Source organism: Tursiops truncatus, chromosome 16, assembly GCF_011762595.2.
Source record: "Tursiops truncatus isolate mTurTru1 chromosome 16, mTurTru1.mat.Y, whole genome shotgun sequence".
NCBI classification, from domain to species: Eukaryota; Metazoa; Chordata; class Mammalia; order Artiodactyla; family Delphinidae; genus Tursiops; species Tursiops truncatus.
This window is the reverse complement of record NC_047049.1, coordinates 53,623,631-53,643,008: the sequence shown is the minus strand read 5'-3', so window position 1 is coordinate 53,643,008 and position 19,378 is coordinate 53,623,631. Positions and strand designations below refer to the sequence as shown.

The window sequence follows — 19,378 nt, the reverse complement described above, 5'->3', positions numbered from 1 at the left end:
CAAGCCGTGATCTGCCATCCCCATTTTACAGATGGGGTGACTGAGGCTCAGAGAGGGGAGGGGTTGCCCTAGGTCAGTAGGTAGTTGTGGATGAAGGCAGTGTGACTCCAGGGCACCAGCCCCACAGGGGCTCCCCCAGCACATTCGGCTCGCCTCCCAATTCTGAGACCTGGCAGCTCCTAAGACCCCTCCCTGCCTTGGCTCTGAGGCAGACTCTCACTGCAAGTTGGGAGAGAGCCACTGCCCTGGGGACAGCTGCTGTTCCCAGTCTCTCCCAGCACCGAGGACACAGAGATCCCAGAAGGTACCACCATCCCCTTTGCAGCTGGCTTACACTCCAACCCCTGTGGACACCTTCTAGGTGTCCTGATGGAGGACCCACAGGCGGTCGCACCCAGCCCTGGAGTCCCAGCTCAGCCCCAACCTGCTTCATGACCCTGGACTCAGTGCCTAGTTCGGCCTGGCCTGGGAAGACACGGCTAAGTGTTAAGGAAGGAAGGGGTAGCCATGGAAGCCACCCTCCACCCCTGTCAGCCCCGTGGCCTGGCTCTGAAGCAGGATCTAGACGCCCTGGCACCAGAATTCATTCTCCGTTAACTCAGACCCCGTAACTGGGCGGGGCCTGCACCCCCGAGCTGAGCCAGACTGAGCCCAGGAAATCTGGGTTTGGGGAACAGGGGTGGCTAAGCCACATACACCTGACCACGGTGTGACAGTGACCTGGGCACAGTGTGCTTGAGCGCACCTTCCCGGCTGGGTGTGGCCCGGAGGCCTCTTTCTGACGCCCCTGCTCTGACTGTCTGGCTATAGCAGGGCTTGCTGAAGCCGGAGCAGGCAGCATGGTGGTGCTGGTTACTGGGGCAGGGGTGGGGGTGGGTGCTCATCAAGAAGGAATCTCCAGGGCCAGTCTGTCCTGACTCGGGGAGAGCCAGCAGCCCCAAGGATGGGAGCCACATGCCACCCTCCTGAAGCCCACAGGGTTTCCTACCCCACTGCCAGCATCCAGAAGACATTTTAGTATCTAATATTAGTGCCCTTTTCTAAACCCTGGTTCTTCTATCTTTGCGATGGGGCCGCGAATCCCCATGCCACCAGGAACTGGGCTGGGGTTGGAGATGCAGAGGGAAGGTGGATGAGAAGGAGTTTGAGAAAACCCATTACTCCTGGCCTGCCCCTTTCTGTGTGTCTCCTCCCCAGGGATGCCTGGGGTCTTTGCGGCCCCAGACTCCCACACTAACGTGTGCTGGCCTCACTCCTGGAGCCTCATGCTGCCTCTCCTTTCCCTCTCCCACAGCACTTACAGAACCCTGCCAACTTCCACAATGCTGCCACGGAGCTGCTGGACTGGTGCGGAGACCCGCGAGCCTTCCAGCGGCCCTTTGAGCAGAGCCTGATGGGCTGTTTGACGGTGAGTCTGTACTCGCCCCGCCTGTGCCTGCAGCCAGGGAGGATGGCTAGGGACTAGTGCGCCTGTCCAGGCTGCTGCTGGAGGGGAGGGCCCTTCTGTGTGTACCCGACACACATACACCCGCAGGGAACCTGGTCTGATGGGGAGACAGAGTCCTCGGGATTACATGGGTTCTTGACAATTGGTGAGAAAGACACAGATCCTACTTTGAAGAGTTCCAAGTCTGATGGGAGTAAATGTTCCATCAAAAGTAAAGCAGAGAGACCCTTGAAGGGTTTTCAGCCCTCCTTTTATCCAGTCATTCATTCATTCACTTAGGTAAACATCTTTTGAGCTCTTTTTATAGTCAGCCGGCCATCTATCCATTCATGTAAGCGTTTATTGAGCTCCTATTACATCCATCCATCCATCCAGATGAACACTGATTGATCCCTCGTTTATCACGTACAATCCCCTCTGCTAAGTCCTGGGAAACTGAAGATGGGTGAGACCTTGCCAAGCCTGATTCCCTCTTTAGGGGGGAGACAGATGTGGAAAGAGACGGTTGAGAAAATTGTGTACAAAATGGAGGCAGCATAGAGAAGGGAAGGGTTATCGGCCTGGGTGGTGGGCAGGTTGCAGAAAACTGAGAAAAGGAGCCACTTCTACATCTGCAGGAGTTTGATACATCTGCACAAGCAGCTGAGGATAGTGAGAGCATTCTAGGCACATGGAATGGCACACACCAAGGCCCAGATGTGCAACAGAACCCAGGGAACTGAGATTAACTCAGCTTGGTAAAGGTCTAGGATACAAGCTGGGCAGAGGCCAGGCCAGAGCTAGCGGTATCATTTGCCAAGCTTCGGAGCTTGCTGGCTGACAGCCACGTGGAGGGAGCTCAAAGCTTATGCTTGTCCCCAGCCACGTGGCCTATATCCATAAGGGTGAAGGCACCTCTGCGGCCAGTGAGGACAGCTGCTCAGAGGGTCCTGAGTCAGCTTTAAAGGGAATGTGGCTAAACACATTGCTGGGGAGCCCAGCTACCCCAAGGCTTGGAGAGGAGAGGCCAAGACTTATGCCTGGTTAGGCGGGAACAATAAGTAAAATTCAAGGGCACCGTGTTTTCTGAAAACCTCCAGGACAAGAGAGAGGTGAAAGGCCATCACTACAGAACACCTCTCCTGTGCCTGACACTGAGCTTGGCCCGCTGGATACGCCCTCTCACTGTGTCCTCAGAGAAGTCTGGTCCTGTCTTCTTCCCCATTTCATAGAGAAGGAAACTGAGATGTTGTGACTGACTTCCCAAGTTCACACAGCCACTTAGAAGTGGACCTGGGATTCAAGTCAAGACCCGTCTGCCTCTAGAGGGGATATTTCTGGCCATTAGGGATGCGAAGCAGGGACGCAGCCAAGACCCTCCCCGGGCTCCTCCATTTGTCTGAAGCTGACACCATCTGGCTCCCTCAGGGCCACAGGGCCAAAGCAGGCGGCAGCCTGCACTGCCCAGCGTTCCTTATTCTCCAGCCCCCTGAGCTCCCCCTCCCTCACCCAGCTCCCTTAATCCTCTTTGTGGGGATCCTGAGTCAGGCTAAGCCCTGCGGGCAGAGACAGATGTTACTCCCATCCCAGCTGCTGGTAGCCGTAAGTGAAGGGGGAGGGGGGGCTGCCAGGCTCCCCCAGCACCCCATCCCGAGCCTGCCTCTGCCTAGGAGGTGGGGACCTGAGGCTGAATCCAACAATGGCCCTGGCCAGGCTGGCTGGGCAGGTGGACAGGAGATGACTAGAAACTGGCCCTGCCCCAGCCCTGTCATTCATCTATTCATTCAACAAACATTCACCAAGTCCCTGCTGTGGGCAGGTCCTGCACAGGGGCCCCCCGAGGGGTGTGCAGTGAGCACAATGGGCCTCTCTCAAACAGCTTACCTTCCAATGGGGAGGCAGACGCTAAACACATAAGGAGTATGTAAGGATGGAACCCAGTGCCCTGGAAGAGGGGGCGGGGTGGTGGTCAGGAAAAGTCTTGGTGGACGTGACCTCCAGCTGAGACCTGAAGAGCGAAAAGGAGTCAGCCAGGGGAAGATGAGAGAGAAGGGTGCTCCAGGCAGAGGGAACTGCCAGTGCAAAGGCCCTGAGGCTTGATCTGTTCAAGGAACAGACAGAAGTCTCAGATGTCTGGAGCACAGGAGAGGGAGAGGGGTACAAGATGAGGTCAAAGGGGGAAGCAGAAACCAACTAACAAAGAGCCTGCAAGCTAAGTGAGAAGAGTTTGGAGATGATTTGAAGGGCAATGGGGAGCCCTTGAAGGGTCTTAAGCAGGTGAGGGATGGGATGTGATTTGTGTGAGCTCTGAAGGGGAACATCCTTGGAGGGTAGGATGGAGGGATTCTGGAGGTCTTCCTGGAGGAGGGAGCCCAAGGAAAACTGTAGGATCTGATTGGCAGGGGATGAGACCACAGGAAACTGTGTAGACAAAAGCCCAGTGCCAGCTCTGCACCCCAGTTTAAGGCATACACTTGGTTGAATGGCCAGCTCTGACCCCCACCTGAACCCCCGACCTGCCGCTTAGCCAGAAAGGGGACTTTGGCCCACTGGTCACAGCCATAGAGACCTGAGTCTGACTGTCACTTGGAGCACAATAGAACCAGCAGCAAGAAAGGTTGGGGGGCGGAGGGGGTCATAGAAGACACCCTTGGTGCCCACAGCATTTTCCCGGCACTGTCTCCTTGCATCCTTATGAAGACACTGCAAGGGGTCAGGGAAAGGCTTATCAATGCTATTTTACAAACAGCTTGCTGCAGTCCCAGGCTGGTACCACTGACCCCCCCAGGAGCCCCAGGGCCCTGCTTGCTCCAGTCCTCCTATCCCCCTGGGCATCCTCAGCCCCAGCCCTGCCCCATGGGGAGGGATGAGATAGGACAGGTGAGAGATCCCAAGGGGCCTAGGTAGGGCGAGGCTGCCGAGTACCCCCCATCCCGCTCCACAGCGACACACACGCACACGCACACGCACGCACGCACACACGCACGCACGCACACATGCACGCACGCACGCACGCACTCGCACCGCTTCCCGTTCAGGGGCAGCCTGAGCCCTCCAGGTTGCTGTCATCCCCTGGGTGACCTCTGGAAACAGATTCCTCTGGATCCGGCTTACTTGGAGGATATAAATTAAAAACCACTTAGCCTTGGGCAGTAAATGGACACATTTTTGCCACACCAGGGCCAGGCCCTGGGATGAAGAGCATTGGGACGCTGGCAGCCCCCTGCCCCACTCTCTCCTTCATGCCCTCTGACGCCAGGATGCAGAAGTGCAGGAGCCCCACGGCCCCTCCCGAGGGGCATCAGCACGGGCACTACTTACTCTTCAGGACCAGGTTCTTCCCTGGCCCCTCCCTTAGCTGCAGGGCTGAGCCCCCTCTCTGGGGGTCCGCCTCAAAGTCAGGCCTCTCTGAACTTGCTCTTCCTTCCTCCCCTGAGGTGGAACATGCTTGATCTGCTCGAGGAACAGAAAGAAGGCTGAGGCGGCCAGAGCATAGGAGAGGGGAGACGGGTACGAGAGGAGGTGGGAAAGGGAGACAGAAACCAGTTAGCACAGCAGCAGTGCCCTCCCCGTCTCTCCAGGGAGGAATTCCCCACAGCCTCAGAGTGTTCACTGCTGAAGCCATGGGTGTATGGTCACAGACAGCATTCACTGAGCTGTGTGCCTGGTCCTGGCTGTCATCCTTGCAAGAAGGAGATTTTGTACCCATTCCACAGATGAGGAAACTGAGGCCCAGAGAGGTTAAATCACCTGGGTGAGATACAACAACGAATAATTGTCAGATCCAGAACTCTGTCTCATGCCTGACTCCAAAGCAGCAGCAGCAGTGGCCACAAATACCTGTCCACCCCAGTACTGAGAATGGTAGCAAAGTAGGAAATGAGGGCTCTGCCCTGAGGGGCTTAGGGTATAGCCATGAGACAGAACTGGGACACATGGAACTGGCAGAGCCCATCACACACAACCTTGGAAATGAGAGACATCCTTGTACCTTTACAGAAGAGGAACCTGAGGCTCAGAGAGGTTAAGTAACTTGCCTTAGGTTGCACAGTATAGGATGGAGCAGGATTGGAGCACAGGCCAGTTCCCCTGACTGCCTCATAGAAAGTCAGAGTCCAGCCACCAGCTGGGAGCAGAAACCCCTTCTTTAGCATTTCCCAGACAGCCTGTCCTGCTTCATGGCCAGGAGGCTCACTGTTCTTCAAGACAACACATCCCTTTATGGGACTAACGAAACTGTCACATGCCTTTGAATATGCCCCCTCTCTCGCCTCTGGACTTCAGTTTCCCTCTCTGTGGCATGAGGGGCTGGACTCCCTGACCTATAGGGCCCCAGGGTCTAGGTCTCAGACAGCCAGGCTCCACCGGTCAGCCTTAGGAGCACCTCGAGGGCTGGGCCGAGCCGAGCTGGCTGGACCCAGGCAGCCAGCAGAGGGCAGCAGCTCTGCGGCCGCTCACCGCAGGCCTTTGTTGGGGAGAGGTCTTCACTGAGGGGTCTTTACGCCCATTGGGGTGGGAGAAGGCCTCTCTGAAACACGACAGGAGGCTGCTCAGCTGAGCCTGCCCTCCCCACAACAGTCAGTCAGACTCACCTCACCAGACTTTCCGGGGGTCCTTAGACTGGGCCAGGGGAAGCCAGGGGCTGCACCAGGTACTCTAGAATCACAGGGGCCAGCTTAGCCTGCTCTGCCACCCCTGTGCTGTGTGACCTTCAGCCAGGCCCTACCCTCTCTGTCTTGGTAAAAGGAGACTGTTGGAACCAATGAGCCTTCTGAACACTGGGCTCAGGGCACTTGGTGACAGATACTTCCAGGCCTGCAGGAGAGCCCTTAGAACCAGTACCAGGCCTCTCTTGCTCAATGTAGCTAGTTTCTTTCTTTTTCTTGGAACCAGAGCAACAGGATTAGCCAGTATTGGCCAAACAGAAGGACCTTTGCCTTTCTGCCCTCAACCCAGAGCCTGAGGGTTCTTCATGCATGTTGGGAGTTATGGCCTTAACCCTTTGTGGGCTGAAAAGGAAGTCCTCTCAGGGAGAGAGCCCAGGCTTTGCAGCCTGACTGCCTGGCGCTGCATCCTAGCTCTCACAAACAAGCGTTGTGACCTCAGGCTGTTACTCATCCTCAGTCTCCTCATCTGTAAAGCAGAGACAGTAATAACACTTCGTGGAACTGTTGTGAGAATTTGGCACCTCACTGCTCATGAAGGAAACATTTCCTTAGCCCTCGTACCTGGGAGCGAGCATTCTCATTGCACCACTGTGTCAACATAGCCCACAGACAGCAGCCTCACTGATGCAAAAGTCCAAACAGACTGCCTGTGCTCACTCGCATCCACCCCAAGGCTCTCCTGCCAGTGAGGGCACCATAGTCAACATCTGAGCTGAAGTGGCCCTTCCAGAACCTTCTCCCCGATGTACAGTGTCTGTCTCCAGAACTGAAATACTCAACAGGCCGTAAAGAATTAGGGGCCTTGGTTTTTCTGCTTGGACAGTGAGACTAACACTGAAGAAGACCCGGCCCTGGGATGGCTCAGTGACTGGAACGTGGCGTGCATGTAGCGGACCGGGCAAGGGGGGCGGGCAGGGTGCATAAGAACTGCAGGACAGGGGCAGATAGAGCCCGTGGGAAAGAGGCCTGGGGAGACAGAAGACTCTGCATCAGGGGCTTCTGTTTGCAGAGGAGAAGCTGAGCAAACATTCTAACCTGAGAAAGTCCTTTTTCCTCCCTGCACAGGGAGCTCCCAGGAGATGGAGGTGGGGAGGCAGGGCAAGAGGCTCTGGTGGTTCTGGGAAGGGAGGATCCACTGGCTCCCTTCTGGTGCAACACGGACACTCTCTCTGGGCCTCAAGTGTCCATATATGGTAAATGAGGTGGCTGGCCTAGATAAGTGGGTTTCCCACACTTTATAGCTCTAGAGCCCTTGTAATGAACCCCTAAAATATAAAGCATATAACGGGGAACTGTTCTAATGGCTGCAGGGGCTGGGCCAGAGCCCATGGCAGCCTCGGCCCTCAGAGGACCTCCGGGCGCCTCTGCAGCAGGTGGTCTCTAGGGGCTCGACCACGGAGCCTCCCCTTTCTCAGAAGAATGAGCCCCACATCTGGGAGCACTCCTTTCCCAGTCAGCCATAGCCGCCCCAGCTGCTTCCTGAAACGACTCCATTTTCCAAGGTCCTTTCTTCTTAATAAGGAAACCTAATTTGGCGGCTGTCAATGAGGAAGCCAGGCAGGAGGGAGCAGGTCTGGCTGGCAGGACACCTGGGAACGGACAGGTGTGAGCCTGCGGAACCGTTCATGGGGCCCCAGGAGCGTCCTGTACCTCACTGCCCCCCACCCCCTAGGACTGACAGCCCTCCCAGCCCCTGGCTTCTCCCACTTCCAGCCCACACATCTGAGGCTCACAAGGGGATGGGTGGGACCTCCGGTCTGAATGCACAGCCGGCGCTCTTATAGGTGCCTCCCGTGTGCAGAGCCAGCGCTTGGCGCTGGAGACAGATCCCAGGCTGAGCATGACAGCCCTGCAGTTTGGGGACTTGGGTCTGAGAGGCTGCAGGGCGCTTGGCACAGAGCTGGGGAGCACCAGGCGTGTCCATCTGGGGAATTCTAAGCTGTCTGTTGGGCCGCTCCGAGCTGGAGCTCCTGGAAAGCGGTGAGCCCTAAATCAGTGCTTCTCCCCAGGTGTGGATTCTGACTCAGGAGGGACCGATGCCGCCGGGTGGGGACTGTGCTTGGAGTATTGATGATAGCGAGTGCCCCGCAGTGGTGGCCGCTGGAGCTCAGTGAGGGATGGGGGAGAGGTGGGAGGTGTGGGAGACTTCCTTGGGGGGAGTTTGAAGAGCTGCACTGTGGGAACAGAGACCCTGGCCTGGGGCCACGCAAAACGCGGTAGTACAGCATCCCCCCGCCAACTCCTAGAATGGGGCCAGATTTGAAAGTGGCAGGGCCTGGGCTTTGGGGTCAGGCCTACCTCTGGCCTGGAAACCCCTGAGGGCAGAGCCCGGGATCCCAGGGCCTGGCATGGAGGAGGTGCTTATCAGTGTTTGCTGAGTGACTGAACGAGGCAGTTTGAGTCCCAGCTCTGCCTGACACTGGGGACCTGCCTTAGCCTGCCCGCCTCGCCTGTGAAATGGGTGCATCTGCCACTGTGGATTCAGAGGCCTGGCGTGGACAGTGACTCACCCCTGCCCTTCCTCCCCTTCTTGCTGGCAGGTGGTCAGTCGGGTGGCAGCTCAGCAAGGGTTCGACCTGGACCTCGGCTACAGACTGCTGGCTGTGTGTGCTGCAAACCGAGACAAGTTCACTCCGAAGTCTGCCGGTAGGTGATGGCTGGGGGCTCCACGGTATCGTCGGGAGTGGGGGTGGGGCACTGGATTTAAACCCAAGGCTGTCACCACCCCTGTTGGCTGGCAGCTCGGTTGGTCCAGGTATGGCGTGAGCCCCCGCGTAGCAGCAGCTCACCTGCTGGCCTCTTGAGCCCACAAGTAGGGCCTGTCCCTCATCTCAGGGCCAGCGAGGGGCCTGGGGCACACCATACCCCAAAAACAGGCTAAAGGGAGATGCACATCATCTCATTCCATCACCACAGTGACCCCTTGGTGTAAGTGCTGTGATCATCCCCATTTTACAGCCCAGGAAACTGAGGCTCAGAGAAGCTGCAGAGATTTCCCCAGGTCACACAGCTAAGAAGTGGCAGAGCTGGGATTTAAGCCCAGGCCTGTACTCCAGAATCAGCATCCTTAACCCTGAGGCTCCGCTGCATTCATTCAAGATTTTTTTTATTTAAAATAAAACACAAATTAAAATAAAAATGAATCAGTACATTCAGGATTCTAAAAGACTGCTCTGTGTAGTATTCTCCATTGCAGCTCTGTCCCGGCACGGGACCCCCTGACTCTATAGTAAACAGAGGCCACGGAGGGTACCCGGCAGCATTCTGTCTGAGAGGGCTTTAAGCACGCTAAAGGTGCAGCTTTACCTGTCCCTCCATCCTCATTACCTTGCTTAAAAGCAGGGGAAGCTGTGTAAGCTTTTACTTGAACAGACCTGGACAACCCAGCCCTGTCACTTGCTGAGTGTGTGGCCTCTGAGCCTCAGTTTATCTCCTCGGGAAGGCAGGAATGACAGTGAGACCGTTGCCCGGGTCAGTGCCGAGCAGTGTCTAGATGTTGTTAACGTTCTTTATGGAGCCTGAACAATTCATTGAAAAAGAAAAAAGTCAGTTATTTCCTCTGTATAACAATAAAACAGACGTTTTCTCTGAATTCGTCCATCAGTTCTTTGGAGTGTATATAGAAACAGCTTAATGCAAACGTTGAAAGGACGTCTCATGATGGGTTTTCATCAGTCTGCACAGCCCACCATTGCTTGAACACGGGTTTGTGCTTTGCTGTGTTTACGACGGTCCATGCACGTGGATGGCACGTCACTCATGAAAGGTGGTGAAGGTCTCATTAGCCAATAGCTGCTCTGAGATCCCTGACGTGCCAGCCTGTGTTGGGATATCGCTATTGTATTGAACTGCTTGCCAGGAAATGGTCTTGGAATCTCATAAGAGACGTCTGTTCCTGATGGAATCTGCAGTTTTAATAATAACTTAAGTCAATACAATTTTGACTAGGTAAAAATTGCTGCCTATCCAAGAAGCATATACATCCATATCGCTGTTTAGTGCCTGCTCTTTGCAGGCATCTGGCCGGGGCGGGGTTGTGCTGAGGGGTAAAACAGATGTGGTCTCACCTCGGGAAACGTACCGTCCAGAGCAGGGATCGGCAAACTTGCTTTGTAAAGGGCCAGATCGTAAATAGTTTAGACCTTGCAGGCAATACGAAAGCAGCCATAGACAATATGTAAACAAATAAGTGTGGCTAGTTCCAAGAAAGCCTTCTTTATGAAAGTAGATGGTAGGGTAGTTTCCTGATGCCTGGTCTAGAGGGAGAGAAAATCATCGACCAGATAATCACAGCTGTTTACTGTATACCAGAAACTAACACAACATTGTAAATCAACTATACTTCAATTTTTAAAAAAAGACATGCAAAAAAAAATCACAGCTGTATGTGTGACTGTGTGCATAAATTCAAGCTGTGATAAGGGCCATGAAGGAGCGGTCTCAGGGATGCCACGAGACCACTTGGGAGTGGGGAAAGGCTTCCCTGAGACCCAAAGGTCAAGTAAGAGTTGAGTAGGGGAAGAAAAGGAGGAAGGACTGCCCAGGTAAAGGGAACAGCCTATGCAAAGGCCCTGAGGTAGAAGCAAGCATGGCTATTTTTTTTAGCAGAACTAAAAGGAAGGCCAGTGGTTCCAGAGCCCTGGGGCAGAAGTCAGCAGCAGTTAGACACACAGGGCCTGTCTTGAGGTTTGTCCTAAGAGTAACGGGAACGTGGCTAAATTCTAATTTTGCAAAGATCGCTCGAGATACAAAAGAACAGATTGCCCAGGGGAGGCTGGTGTGGATGGAGGGAGCCAGTTGGCAGATTGCTGGGATGTCAGGATGAGGATGATGGTGGCTGAACCAGGAAGGTTCCGCTTCCTGTGGAGTGGAGTGGAGACAAAGGGATGACTCCAAGGGATATGTAAAAGGCAAAACCGAGACAGGGAGAGCGTGGCCAGAGGGGTCGAAGGAAAACAGGAGAATGGGCTGTCCCAGAAACCCCAGCTGCTCCCCAGGTCCATGTGTAGCCCCTCCCTCAAGGGTCTCTCACACCCCTGCTAGTATGTTCTGGGTGCTCTACCATATTTTGCTTCAATGCCCAGCTCTGTGAGACACAGGATATTTTCTACATTTATGGATGAGGAAATTGAAGCTCAGAGAGGTCTTGTGACTTGCCTGCTGTCACACAGCTCGTAAATGATGGAGCTGAGAGACTTGAAGTCCTGGCCTCCTGAATCCAGGCCTGAAGCTGTGCCCACTGCATCATTGTTGACTCTGGGACCTGTTGGGGACCGAGATTTAGGCCAGGATCTGAGAAGCTACTCCATTTGGGAGAGCTCTTTGCTTCACTCAGATCTCTCTAGCATGGCCCTGCCCTCCTCTAAGTGGTATTTCCAGCATCACTTCTTCTCCTGAGACAAGGGATTTGTTCCTTCCCCATCTGTACCCCCCGTTGTGCACTGCTCTTTACAGTCTAGAGAGCCCTTTCCCATGCATGTGTCTATCTAGTCACGTGATAGGCCCTAGGCCCACGAGGTGCGTTCTCAGTGTACCCATTCTGCAGCTGAGAACACTGAGGCCCAAGAGGGCCTGCGGCTTAGCTGTCACTTGAATTCACTTACCAGGAGTCAAACCCAGGTCAGCCCCAAGAGCCACGACTAACCACCTTTCCCAGGCCGCCTGCCCTCTTGCCTCATGGCTCTCAGGGTCCCTGTCATCCCCCTGCTTGACCCGTCTTCTGGGAAGGCAGGGCACCAACCAGTCTGACGGGGAAGACTTCAGCTCCTAGTTTCGTTGGTTGGGATAAAGGGTCCGTGGGGGGCAGGCTTGACCGTGAGAGGGGTGGAGACCACAGAGAACACAGCAGTGACCCCAGATTCCAGAAGCGACTCCAGCACTGGCCCCCATCTTCTCCACATTGCCCACCTCCCAGAGCTGTGGCCTCATCTGTAAAGAGGGATTATATGCCAATCCCACAGGTTGCCCGGGAGGATTAAATGACATTGCCCAGGCGTGGGAGTGAGGGGCCCAGCTAACACCTGGCGCACAGTGGGTGCCGAGTCAATATTTTCTGGCCTTCCTTCTCTACTTCTGTCTGTCTTTTTCCCAACATGGTTCCCGACCTCTCTAAGGCCCTTCTGCCTTAGTGAGGCTGTTTCCCACCCTCTCTTTCCCTGAGGCTCTGTGGGTGGGTGCATGGCCTGCCTGACCCCACCTCTGGGTACAGCTGGGAGAGTCCCCGTGGTGTCAGTTGTGTGTGTGCAGTGGCCACACCGGCCACTACGGGGCCCACCTGGGCCTCTCCCAGCCAGGCTTCTGCAGTTGTAGTACACGCTCTGTCCCCAGAGCTCCTGCAGCCTCTCCGCCCTCCCGTCTTCCTGTCTCCGTCTGGGTTCCCACTCTGCCTCACCGGCTAGTGCAGTTTTTACCCTCCCAGTCCTTCCCTCTCCTTTCTCTCTGAGGGTCTCTGATGCTGTCTGTCTCTGTCTGTCCTTCCCTTTCCTGCTGCCTCTGACTTTGTCCCTGCGTTGTGATGTGTATGTGCGTGTATATGTGGCGGTGAACATGTCTGTGTGTGTGTGTGTGTGTGTGTGTGTGTGTGCGTGCGCGAGTGTGTCTCCCCTCCTGCCTCCCCCACTCCTTCTCCCACTCTGTCTCCCTGTCTGTCTCTCTTGTCAGGAGGCCAAGCTAGGGCCGGAGGGCCGGTGGGATGAGCTCACGCAGCGAGAAGCAGAGCGGCGCTTTGTCAGGAGAGATGGCGGTGCGCTGGGCTGGGCTGTGCGCGCCAGCATTGGTGGGCTCTGGAGCAGGTGCTCAGGCCTGGGGGCAGTGCTGTGCGGTGTGTGTGTGTGAGAGAGAGAGAGAGGGAGAGAGAGGGAGAGGGAGAGAGAGATGGAGCGTGAGCGCAGAGCAGACACTGCAGCAAACAGCCAAGTCAGGCGTCTCCACGTGGGCCCCTCTGATACCCAGCCCCCAGCTCTTTGTTCTGGTGCAGCCTTTAGCCTGTGTGCTCGCACACGGGAGCACGCGCACACGAGCACGCACGACAGCATCCTCCTCGTTGGGAAGGTCCTTGGGGGCCAGCAGCTCCCTCCTCTGCCTCAGTCCAGAAGGTCACCTGCCTTGTGCCTCCCCTTGTCCCCCCTCCAGGCCACGGCAGGCCCCCCCGCCCCCCGGTCGCTGCCTGCCTGCTCTCGGCAATTTGGCAGGCAGTACTGAAATGTCAGCCTCCCTGGCACCAAGAGGCCCACGCCTGCTGGCTTCGTGGGCACCAAGCACCAGGCAGTTACCATATCCAAGGTCCCCAAGAGCCCTCTGTGTGCCTCTGCTACTGTCCACGCTTGAATGACTCTGTCCCTTTGGTTGCCCCTGTGAACAGCCCAGAGGCGGGTTAAAATAATAGAATAGGGAATGTCAGAACCCAGGGGATGGGGAGCCCAGGGCCCAGAGAAAGGGGGATCTGCCCCAGGTTACAGTGAGGCGGGGCAGAGCCCAGACAAGAGCCTGGGTGGCCCACTGCCCGTCCTCACGCCCCTCTTGCCTCCCTGAATGATGGCTCTGGGCTCCCTCTGAGAGGTGAGAGGCATGGGGCTGCTGGCAGAGTGGAAGATGTGGAGAGAGCCACAGGTCTGGGAGGTGCCAGGGCACCCCGGGGGCATCCTGGGAGAGGCGACCAGTAGGCATTTGGAGAAGGGACCGGAGAACTCAGGAGAGAGGTCAGGGCTGAAGAGGCAGCCCCTGAAACCTCCGAGGAAGAGGAGGCCAGCCTTCTTGGGGACAAGCAGAGGGCAGTTGTCAACGACCTGCCTGTGGGCTGGACGTGACCTGCAGACAGCTGAGGTCCGACTGTTCAGCGGTTTTTAAAAATGCATATTAGTTGCCAGCGTTTGCTCTTTGGAAGACTGTACTGTCCAGTCAAATGCCTGGCTTCCTTTGAATGGGAACCTTGGACCCAGCCCGGCACAGACTGGGTGGTGGCTGACCCCTCGGATAAGTGCCGTGCTTCCCGAGTTGTCTCACACCCCAAGCATTTCCTGAATTTGGAAACCTGCTGGGCCCTGTGGACATGTGTGTTTCTTACCTCTTTTCTACACACACGCTCACATCCCAACACAGCAGCCTGAGCCCCGGGCCCCGGAGTGGAAACCCAAGCAAAGTGGATCACTTGCTTTGTGTTGACAAACATCTGCCTGGTCTGTTTTCTCCAGTGTGCTGACAGCCCCCAGAGGAGCTGACAGCAGCCCACAGGAAGGCCAGCCTGGGAGGTGAAGAATCAGGAATGCGATGGGGCCCCTGCTCTGCCCCTCCCGGTCTGTGGCCTGCGATCCACTCAGGAGGGGCTCGGGAGAAGCTTGGTCCTTCTTGGAAGCCCTCGATCCCCGGGGAGCTTCTGCAGCAACTTATGAAGCAGCCCTGAGGCTCAGAGACAGACCCAACCCCAGAGACCAATGGCAAGTGTCCCGCCTCCATCGGAGGGTTCGGATGGGGCACAGACCTCAGAGGCCAGCCAGGTCGTTTCATCACTCCCACCCAGGACTCCTTAAGCAGGAGAAGGCAGGTCATAAACCATTTTCCTCTGTCGTTGAAAACAATCCTTCTTGCTCCCACCTAGCTGAATGGGGGGCTTTCAGACCCCCACGGTGGTGCTCACATTCCTGGCCTCTCTTGGCGTCCCAGCTCCTATCTCTACCTTCACGCCTCCCCCATGGCCTATCTCCACCCCCTCTGCCTCTGCCCACCCCATAGCACGCAGCCGCCTTCCCGTCACCATCACCGGGGAGGACAAATGGCCTCATTCAGGGACACCCTGCCAGATCTGTCTCTCTAAGACAAAGCTGTGCGCAGCTCTGCGTGAAAAACGGCTCACAGCTGCCCAGTGAGCAGGCAGGATTGGTGGGTGCAAATTACAGGGGGATTTGTTAATGCTTGCTGGCTCCCCCCAGAGAAAGCGGCAGGTGGGCCCTCACCCTTGAAATGCCAGGCTGCCCTGCTGGGCGCCTCGTCGAGGCCGGGGACAGACTTCCTCCTGGACACCAGCCCCCACCGCCACATCTGAGCTCAGCAGAGCTGGGATGTGAGGGAGGGACTTGGCTTCCTTCCTCCTGCTTGGCCGCCTCTGCACTCCAGGTCAGGTCCTGCTCAGGAAAGGGCTCTGGATTTCATCACCCAGCCCCTGGGAACTGACTCGCGGTCAGCTCTGTTTAAAGGACAAAACCTGTTTATCACTCACCTTCTGTCGAGTCACTGCTGTGAGTGAGGCCAGTGGGGCTCTTATCGGCACACCCATTTTGTAGAGGTGGAAACTGAGGCTCTAACAGGGACAAGACAGACCAGGTACATGGCTTCCGGGGCTGGAAGCAGGACTTGGACCTCCACGTGATTAGATCTGGAGCACAGGGAGCTGTCCCTCTTCTGAGTGACCCTGTGTGAGCAGGTGGGGTAGGTCATCCTGGGCCAGTGGCCCCTGGCTCCCTTCCCTCCCCCAGCTCCCTGATAGCTGAGGCCCAGTCACTCTGCTCTTGGAAAAAAAGAACAGTGGGGAGGAGCTCATGTGACAGAGGGTTTGTGTACACAGCTTCCCGGGCTAAGGAATTGGAGGGAGGGGTGTGCGATGGTCCCTGGCACGTCCGGAGTGAACAGTGAGGAGGGGGGCAGTGCCACGGAAGAATGAGAGAAGGCAGATTTGGAAATAGCTTCAAGGCCCTGGAAAAGGGAACTGAGTATTTCAGTGGCCATTAAAAGTGAGGTCCCCTAAAAATGATTACCATCCGGAAATACTTATGACATAATATTAATTTCTTTTTAGAAGGGTAACAAAATGTCATGCTCAGTATGACCTCGACCAGGTGCAAAAACAAAATATACATTTGGTTAGGCAGAGGAAGCAGAAAACAGAAGGGAATATACCAAAATGTCAGCTTAGAAATCATGGATCTATCTGGATGGGGGGAGGTAGCTGACGCTTTATTTCCCATATTTTCTGCAGGGGGCGTGGATTCTGTCTTGGTCAGGATGGTCGATGGTCGCCATGGTCTCCTCTGGAGCCTGGCTGGAGTTGGCATGGGGTGGGGGGAAGCGAGAGCACGCTGGTCTTTGGGCTGCTCAGCAGTTTCCCCAGCACAGCCCTCTGCTTCCCGAGGGCCTGGGGGACGGGCCCCTGCTCGCTGCGGGGGCTACTCTTCCTGCCTCCTTCTCTTCTGTGGGGTTAGCTCATCGCTGGCTCCCCCCACAGAGCCAGGGTGTGCAAGGACACGGCTGCCTGAAGGCCCAGCTGGTGGAGATCTGCTTTCCTGGCCTGTCCAGAAGGAGAGGGGGTGGGGGGATGAGGGCATTGGCTCATGGCAAGGGGGGCCTGGGGGCCGGGACCCTGACAGGCCGTGAAAAGCCCTCTCAAGATGGGGCTGCTTTTCCTACCTGGACCCTCACGACTCCAGTCCAGAGCCCCAGCTGGGACTCCACACACATGATTGGGACGGGGGTCTGTGAGGCAACAGGGGAAGGAGAGGCCACTGGAGGCGCCTCAGTCAAATGATGTGTGTCTGAGTTTGGGTTTCCCCAGATGCAGACCCCGCAATGCAGATTCCGGTGCAAGCGATTTATTTAGGAGGAGCCCAGAAAGCACCAGTAGAGAAGCAGAGAAATGAGATGCGGAAGGGAAGGAGGAGGATACGTGTGATGTGAAGCACTGTGCCTGCCGTGGGGAGCTCCCGGAGACAGAGTAGAACGCGCCCTCAGTCAGCCTGAGAGGCCAGGGCGAGGAGGTGTTCAGCCAGCATCTGGCAGCCATCGCTGGCTGGGGCTCCTCGGGGTCAGGGTGCGGATGCACCCTTCGGCGCTCACCTTGGCGGAGATGCCAGGAAGAGCCACGGTGCCCGTGGTAAGCAGAGGGTGTGTGAGGAGGCATCCACAGGGCCGAAAACAAGGCACCCAGTTTCCGTCCCCTGCATCCCAACCTCATCCCCACCCCCGCCATACTCTTCTGATTGTATCCTCCATATTGTTGCTTACTTGTTCTGACTTCAAGTGAGGAATTTGAGAAGGAAACTTTCTATCTTCTCTCTATGGCCCCCGTACCTGGCGGACCAGCCCCCCTTGCCACATTTAGACGCTAACTGTCCAAATAAAGACAGCAGGCCCTGCATCCAGGTGTAGCTCCAGGTGCCTGGGCCGGCTCTCTGCTCGTTAAAAAGGGAGCCCAGGATTGGGGAGCTGACCCTCTCCCCCTTGAACTAGCAACATCCCAAACATGGGAAGAGAGCTGACACGGCAGTGGTTTTCTCACCAGGTCCCGTGATCACCTTAACCGTCTTGGGGGCCACATCCCTTTGTCCACACTTGAGGGTGCTCCAGACAAAGAGGACAGCCCTGGACAAAGCCATGGGGGCTGGGTACCACCCTCCACCTCCACCTCCACCTCCCCTGGGCAGGCCATGCCCCACCAACGCCAACACCCCCAGCATCAGTTTCTTCCCCAGTCCGACGCATCCATACCATCTCTCTACCTTCGTGGCTGCGGGAAGAATAATGAAGTCCTGGGCGTGGGAATGCCTCTGAAAATAAAAAATACTAAACAGAAATTTTCAGGGCAAGGAACGACAGGCGTCTTGTGCCAGGCCCGCTCCGTGCCAAGCACGGGGGCTACAAACACGTATAAATGCACCACACACAGTCCCTGCTCTTCGGGTTTGAAATCAATGAATGCTCCCATTCTGGGGGTGAGATATGACAGTAATCCTACACACAGACACAGCCCTTTACACGGCCTTTCTTGTCCGGCCCCGTGAGATCCCCACGGCGGGCTTTTTCCCATTTAAAGAGGAGGAGACTGAGGCTCTGAGGGGTGGGAAGGTGGCCTCAGCAGGGGCAGAAGTGGGGCCAGAGCTCTGGCTATCCTTGCTTCTCTGCAGGTGTCCCCAAGGAGATGCACAGCCTCTGGGGTGATGCAGGGCCACGGGGTTATCGCCATTCAGGCACCAGGGTGTTGCCACGTTGCACCCAGAGCGCTGCCTTCCACCGTCCGGCCCAAAGGTGCATCTGGGACAGAGGACCTGCCCCAGGGTGCCCTGAAGATGCCGTGGCCGCCCGAGAAGTTAATAAAGCCATGGGCAGCAATTAATTCTGCAGAGGAAAGGGCCAGGTAAGAGGATTAAGGAAGCCAGAGCTTTGGTTTTAAGCTGGAGCTTAGCTTTCTCACCCTCAGAGGAGGGATTTCAGGGGATTCGACGGTGTGAGAGTGACATGGAGCAGGGACTTGGCAGAAAGTGGGCGAGGTGGTTATGGAACTTTCAGAGCAAGCATTGCAAGCCATGGCCTTATAAATACCTTCTGGGTTAGACAGACAGACACAGGAATTAATGATGGTGCAGGTATCATTAGCCTCGTTTATTTAGACTTACAGAGCCAGGGCAGGGCGGCTGGATTAGGAAAAGAATCTGATTTATAGCCCCTTTCAATCATGATGATAGCAAATATTTGGGCAGTGTTTTCCCAGTACCCGGCACTGTGTGCACCATCCATGATGATCCCAGACCCACGTCTGCCCCGTTTTACAGACGAGGAGACTGGAGTTTAGGAAGATTGAATGATTTGACCAAGGTCCGAATTGTGATTCAAACAAGAATATCTAACCCTGAAGCCGTAAGCTGCCCCCTACTCTATGTGCAGGTTGCAGTTAAATGCTGGGAAAGACATGTTAATACTCAAGAGAGCTTGTCAGGATCACCTGAATTGCTTGCAGGTGTAGATATTAAGTATTTGACAATGACTTGTCCTTGGTGGTGGGTGAGACACCCTCTCATCTTTGAACTCATGCAGTACTCGCGGTCTTTTGCAAAGTGAGGAGCAGAGATCCTGGCCTATAGTAAGCATTCAGTACATGTCAGCTGTTATTGTCACAGTTCCCTGGTCAGCCCCAATTTCAAATATTTTTTTCCAGAAACCATTCAGCTATTTCACAGAGAGGAGTAGTGGTTAAAAGCATGGACTCTGCACCAGCATGTCTGGGGTGTGAAAACCACCCGGCCCTCCACTCACCAGCTGTGTTACCTTGGAAAAGTCATTTATTAAGTGAACCAACATATGTATAGTGCTTAGAATGAGGCCTGGCATATACTAAGTGCTGTATACATGTTAGCAATCTTATGTTCCAACGTGTTGGCATTCAGCCTTTCTTAGGACGCCTCTCATACTTGGAGGTGGCCCAAAACCCTGTGCCTGCCCCTATGTTGTGTTTTGGGGTCTGGAAAATATGGATCCCCTACTTAGGTAGGGCCAAGGTCAATGCCAACCACACCCACCTCCAAGT

At 55.7% G+C, this 19,378-nt stretch overlaps 1 protein-coding gene across 8 annotated transcripts in view; it reads left to right on the top strand.

Moving 5' to 3' along the window:
• ZMIZ1 (zinc finger MIZ-type containing 1) overlaps positions 1 to 19,378 on the top strand; it is a 231,882-nt gene that overhangs the window by 129,920 nt on the left and 82,584 nt on the right. For all 8 annotated transcript variants that reach the window (XM_073793401.1, XM_033842284.2, XM_033842282.2 and 5 more), the window contains 2 exons: positions 1,295 to 1,408; positions 8,634 to 8,739. In XM_073793401.1, the coding sequence (XP_073649502.1) occupies positions 1,295 to 1,408; positions 8,634 to 8,739 (220 nt within the window). The remainder of the gene's footprint in view (positions 1 to 1,294; positions 1,409 to 8,633; positions 8,740 to 19,378) is intronic.